The sequence below is a fragment of the Bos grunniens genome, chromosome 29 (genome assembly GCF_055505025.1).
Source record: "Bos grunniens cultivar Pamir isolate PY7600 chromosome 29, Bosgru_T2T1.0, whole genome shotgun sequence".
NCBI classification, from domain to species: domain Eukaryota; kingdom Metazoa; phylum Chordata; class Mammalia; order Artiodactyla; family Bovidae; genus Bos; species Bos grunniens.
The window spans coordinates 2,451,261-2,457,468 of NC_141193.1; the positions used below are offsets into that span (position 1 = coordinate 2,451,261).

The window sequence follows — 6,208 nt, forward strand, 5'->3', positions numbered from 1 at the left end:
CTGCACGGGGTGTGTGTGTGTGTTCGTGTGTGTGATAAACCGAGAGCGAGGGCGGGGCCGCTCATCCCTAAATTAGTGCCCTGGTGCATGTGGGCGCGCGCCAGCGCTGCCAAGAGAAAGTCCCCGTTGTGCCCCGCCGTCCTAGGCTGCCCCCCTGAGCTCTAACTCCCTAACTTTTGGGGGGCGCCAGGGGTGAAAGCTGGAGGCAGTACAAGCACACAGGGGCTGATTTGCAGCAGTTTTCGGCCTCTTTATTTAGAACCCGGCGGACGAGGAGCCGGGGCAGTGGTGCAGACGGCTCAGGAACCATTTTTAAAAAAACAGATTTGTCTTCAAGTTTAAAATAATCATAATAGTAAAAAGAGACAGCGAAAGCGCGAAGAGACTGCAAGCTAGATGGGCTTGTACGGCAGCTACAGCTTGTGAGTGACCCACTCCCCCTAGAATACGCTATAAAAAATAAATTTACATTTGTTGATAACCAGATGCGAGTGAGGTGCCTTTGGCATAACCAATAACCGAGCTGCGGCGTGGCAGAGCGGCCCACGCCTCGACATAAATAGAAAATATAAGTTAGTATAATTTTAAAAACTTTTTGTACAAATATACAGGTTTTTTTTCTTTTTTCCTTTTTTTTTGTCTTTTTTCATTTTTTTTGCACTGAGTTTCAGCAGAGATTAAACATTTTATATAAATGACTCTTAAAGCTTTACACCTTGGGACCAGTGTACTCCTTGGGCAGAATACATTTAGATATAAAAGACGTTATTAATACATTGCACAGTTGTCAAACTTTAAACACGAAACCGAACGCTGCTCGCGGCAGCTGCCGCGGGTTGCTGCTACATGGACGGTCCCAGCCGAGGCCCAGCGCTCCTCTCCTGTCCACTGCCCAACGGGCTCCGTCAGGGCTCTTTGAGCACGAGGCTACGGGAGAGAGGCGCGGTGAACGAGGGGCGACAGAGGGGCCGCGAGGACCGCGCGGGGCGCCCCGCCCCACCCCCCCACCCCCGCCACGGCTGCCGCCCTCACCTCTCATCGCAGCCGCTTGCGCGGGGTTTGCTCAGCCGAGCCGACGGCTGGAGCGGCGCCAGGCGCGGCGCATCCCCCAGGAACCTCGTTCGACGCCTTGGCTTCGGGCGCGGGTCTCTTGCGCTTGGCGAAGAAGTCTACGGGCGACAGCGCGCGTCGCCGTTCAGGGCGGGGCGGGCCGAGGAGCCTGAGAGGGGCCGGGGCAGGGTGGGGGGCGCGCGGGCGGCTGCCGGGCCGGGGTGGGGGCGCCGTCCCCGCCCGCGCCGAGGTCCGCGGCGGGTCAGCTTTGTTTACGTCGCCGCGCAATGTGCTGTGTAAGCATTTCCCCTTGTCCCGCGGCCAAGCCCCCCGGGGCTACCGCCGCGCTTAACCCCCTCCGCGCCGCAATCGCGGCTCCGGGCCGCGCCCGAGGAGGGGCTTCGGTGGCCCCGGCGAGGACCGTGCTCGGAGGGGACCAGGGCGCGCCCTCCCAACCCCCCCGTGCGAACCTCTCGAGAGCACGACCACGGGGTGGGGACGGGGTGCGGGTGCAGCCTCGCCCCGCGCGGTGCGGGCCCTTTAACGCCACGGAGGAGGCGGGGACCAAGCGAGGCCCCCGAGGGCTGGGGAACCCGGCCGGCCGGACAAAGCAGGGCCGAGCCGGGCCGGGGCGGGGCCGCGCGGGACTCACCGGAGATGAGAGGCCCGGACAGCTTCTTGATCGCGGCGCCTCCGGCGGCGGCAGTGGTGGCAGCAGCGGCGGCGCTGGTGGCAGCGGCCGCAGTGCCCGGCGCGGGGCGCCCCGAAATCCCTGAGTGCGGCGGCTCGGCCTGGGGCTCCTGGCTGCGCGGCGGCGGGACCGCCTCCAGCTCGGAGCCCTCCTGAGGCGCCGGGGCCGCGGCCTGGGCAGGCACTACGGCCGGGCCGCTGGACGGCGACGCCGGCGCCTCCCCGAGGCCGTCGACAGACTCATCGGCCGGCGGCCCGGGAGGCGGGTTATTGACCGCGCCGTCCGGGCGGGGACGAGGCGCCAGAAGCAGGCGACAGCGCCCCACCTGCACCGTCTCGCGGTAGAAGGCGGGCACGGAGTCGCTGTCCACCTCGGTCCACTGCAGGCGACCGGGGCCTCGCAGTGGCATATCCAGCTGGAAGTTGTAGTCCCAGCGACGCTGGTCCTCGGCGCTCAGCTCGGCCAGGCGCATCTGCAGCTCGCGGCCCAGCTCCTCGTGGTCCACGGGCCCGAAGAGGCTGCGGCAGGCGCTGGTGCGCGCGATCATGGGAAAGGTGCGGCGGGCGACCAGGCGCTCCATTGCCAATGTGCTGCGGAGACACACGTCGGACGTGTCCGGGGGCTGCGCGGGCCGGGCGGCAGGAGAGGAGAGAAAAGGAGGAGGGAGGAGGAGAAGAGGGAAGGAGGGCGGGGGCCGCGTGCAAGTGAGACCCCGCGCAACCGGAGTCTGCATTTGCACAGGGACGCGGCGGGAGCGTGCCGCGGCGGCTACCTGGCTGTCGGGCGGCTGACTGCTCCTGAGGCTCGCTCGCGGTGTCGTCCGACCGGCGGCCGCGCCCCCTCTGTGCCTGTCCTCGCTCGTTCGGCTGGCTCTGGCCTGGCTGGCACCCACCGAGCGCAGAGCACTTGGCCTGTGGAACGCCCAGTCCTCGCGCGCCCCTTTATACGCGAGGGTCCCACCCCCCCCCCCCGCGCGCGGGCCCTGATGCTATTAGCATAATGTAGTATTTTCAGTTTCAACAACACCGCGGCGATTGGCCGGCGCCGCGCTACCCCCGCCCCTCCGGCGGCCCGGCCCCCGCCCGCCGCCCATTGGCCCTGCGCACACACCCACCCGAGGGCGGGGCGGGGCGCGAGGGCCGATTGGCAGGGCGCGGGGCGCGCGCGGCGGCGGGGGCGGGGGCGGGGCGCGGGGCGGGGCCGGAGTTAAAGGGCGCTGCGGGCGGTAACGTGACACCGCGGCGCCCCGCCCCCTCGCCCCATTTCCCCCCCCCTCACCCCCACCCCCCGCTCCCGCCCCCCGCCAGCTCCTTTGTCTGCAAGGCGGGGGCTGCTAGGCGATGGTGGCGCGGGCCCCCCCACCCCACCCCAGCCCGCGCGCCCTCTCGGGCTTGGCGGGCGACGACCCCCCGGCAGGACCGGCGTTCAGCCTGGCCCAACTGGCCCCCCGGGGGTCGTCCAGCCGGGCCGCCTGCGCTCGGCCTTGGGCCTCCGGTGCCAGTTGACGGGCCTTTAAGCCGCCGCGGACAGCTCGTCCCTGACTGGAGCTAGAGGGGGTCTTCGGCTGCCCCCGCGCGGCCAGCCACGCCCAAGGCTTGTGTACCCGCCGGGGTTCCGCGCACCTGGAGCCCTAACACCTGCTAGACCGAAGGCCTTCGGCGCTAACAGAAAGAGGGCATTGGGGGACCAGGCGGAAGAAAGCTCTGCTCCACTGTTTTCTCCGAGGGAAAGTGGCAGACACCTTGAGGGCCAGCTGTAATCGTCTGGGGCCAGGGTCTGAAGACCCTAGCTCTTGAGGCCGCCCACCCTGCTCCGTGGATGGGAAACTGGCTGTGCCTATCCTGAGCTGTGCCTATCACGTCACTACCTGGATGCTCAGCTGCACAGGGCTTGGCCAGGGGCGGGGGGCTCTGGACTGCCCAGGCTGGCTGGCTAGAGGCTGTAGTGCTCCATATTGGACAGGGCACTGGAGGCTTCACTAGGGTGGCCTGGCCCTGCCCAGCCTGGGCCCCTGACTGCCTGTGCTGAGTGCTGAGCCTATCTCTGTCACCGAGGGAGGGCAGTCAGCTCTGCTCCAGAGCGGCACCTCTCTTCCTCCATCCCGGAAGGCTGGCACTCCTTCATTTGTACCCATAAACATTGTTAATTGACAAGTACACCCCTAAGAGTGCTAGTGTGCCCACCCACAGTGGCAGGCAGAGAGGCCAGCCCAGAAAGGGCAGGCTCTGCCAGGCAGGGTCATGACCGCCCGCCTCCACTCCTTGGTGCTCTCTGGGCCGGGTCACAGGAGACCATCACATTCATCTGCTTCCCCTTGGCCCAGCCTGTCTTGGGGCTGAGAGCCTAGGAAGTGCCGCCAGCAGCCCAGGCAGGGATGTGACCTGCTAGGTGCCTACTGCAGGGCCCAGCAGAGCCCGGGGGAGCCCAGGGCCCAGTGAAGGAGGTGAGGAGGCTGGCCCAAACCCACCTGTCTGCCTCCCCCGCAGGGTCCCGTGGGTTCCGGGACACTCGGGGAATGGGGCTCCGGGATGACACTGCAGACGTCCCGGAGGTGGCTCAGGGGAGGCAAGGTTTGAAGGGAGGGGCATCAACCCAGCTGAGGGACAGGACAGGTTACCACTCTTGGCTCTGGAGAGCAGGACCAGAGGTGATGCTTTGTATCAATTTCTTTATTCTTTTTTGTGCACTCTAGTCCAAATTTCCCACAGCAAGTACAGATGCTACACATTTTTACCTTCAGGAAAATAAAAACAAAATGACAAAGGCTGCCCTGGCCCTGTGGATCCCTTGGGTGGGGCTCGTGTCTCCCAGCCTGGGCCTCCCCCCACCTGAGTGCCACGGCTGTGCCAGCCTCCCCAGAGGCCGTGTGCACAGATCACAGTGGGCAGTGAACACATAACGTGGAACCACGCCCCTAGGATTTCCCACCGGGTCAGAATGCCCCGGCTCCAGCCATCCAGGAAGGCAGGCCAGGGAAGGGCCAACTCCCAACCCAGGCTTTGTCTCCAGACTGTCTCCTTTCCACAAGAGAGAAGCCGCCACCCTCCCAGTCCCGCTCTGGACCCCGGGGACTGCGTGGGGTGAGCACCTGTCCGCCCAGGGCCCCACAGGGCGGGAGACCTAGCACGCTCCTCGTACACGACCGGGATCCGGCCCTAAACCAGGCCTCCACGCGACCCGCCCTCCGCAAGCATCATCCGTGGAGCGGCTTGGGAGGGCCGCCCCACCCACCTCGGGGCACACGGGACACCTCCATGGGTGCCAGCTGAGTCCAGGCAGGTGGGCCCCAGTGACAAGCCTCCACAGTGACAAGCCCAGCAGCCTGTGACCCAGAGCCTGATCTCCACGATCAGGGGTGGATGTGCCATCTCACCAGGTCACACAGTGCCGCAGCCGTGGAGCCCTCGGGCAGCTGAGCCCTGGGCAAGATGGTTGGTGGGGCGGGGGGGCCCTCGCTGAGCCCACCTGTCCTACAGGGGAGGGAGCAGAGAGCCTGGGTGAGCCGCCAGGGCCGCAAGGCAGGGTTTAGACCCGCCCCACCACCAGGCTTCTGACTTCCTACTTACTTCTCCAGGGGCCTTGGGGACACCTCCTCTCTGGGCCACCTTCTTAGTGAAGGGAGGTGACTTTCTGAGTCTGGGATCTAGAATTTGATCCAGGGTGGTACCCACTGGCCTACTAAACCTGCTGGTCCCAGGAGTGGGCTAGGTCCCTCCCTGAACCTGGGATGGGGGGTGGGGGGGTGCTGAGCTCTGCCCTGAGAAGAGGCCCACAGCCTCTGAGAGCGAGCATCTATCTAGGCACAACAACCAGGCTCTACTTTTGTAATTAAAAATGTAGCCGAAGGAAAAAAGCAAGGGAAAAGGAAAAAGGTTTGTACAGGCATCAGAACCGGGAGGGGTGTGGCTACTCTTGCCCCCAAATCCTGCAAGAGGGGAGGGGAGCAGAGCCTATTTGCAGCAGGGATGAGGGGGGCGGGGTAGCAGGCCTAAGCACCGGGCCCCCTGCTGGCATCCTGCATCACCCTGGGCCAACCGAGGAGGGCACAGGAAAAGCTGTGAGCTCACCAAACCTCTGCCTTCTCCTCTAAGCACACTGAACCACGTGGTTCTCCCCAAGCCCTTAGCGGCCGGGAGTTGGGGGGGCTACAGAACGTGGGTAGGGGTCACTTCCCCACCAGGCCCGCAGGGCAATCCTCTGCCTCCCCGCTGCAGGGGGCAGGAGCCCCGAAAGCCCATCCAGAGTGGGACCTCCCCCGAGCGTGGGACTCCCCCAGCCCCAGCGGTGCCCTCTGCACACCCACGTGACCATCTTGGGAGTGCAAAATGAACTTTTAGAGCATCTTCAGCCACTGTAAAAATGAGGGGTGTCTGCGACAGACACCCGACTCCCATAGATGGCCCAGGGATACCCAGGCGGGCACTTTGTAGGCGAGGAGCGAAGGTTGGGGAAGACCCAAGGGCCTGC

The 6,208-nt window shown here is 65.3% G+C and overlaps 1 protein-coding gene across 1 annotated transcript; it reads right to left on the reverse strand.

Annotated features, from left to right (window-relative positions):
* Nucleotides 1-226: 226 nt before the first annotated feature.
* CDKN1C (cyclin dependent kinase inhibitor 1C) lies at nt 227-2,656 on the reverse strand. The gene is made up of 4 exons (XM_086383784.1): nt 2,514-2,656; nt 1,703-2,331; nt 1,033-1,169; nt 227-927 (listed from the first exon to the last, which is right to left on the reverse strand). The coding sequence occupies exons 2-3, from the start codon at nt 2,319-2,321 to the stop codon at nt 1,036-1,038; spliced, it is 753 nt and encodes a 250-aa protein (XP_086239910.1). The 5' UTR covers nt 2,322-2,331; nt 2,514-2,656; the 3' UTR covers nt 227-927; nt 1,033-1,035.
* Between the last annotated feature and the right edge of the window lie 3,552 nt (nt 2,657-6,208).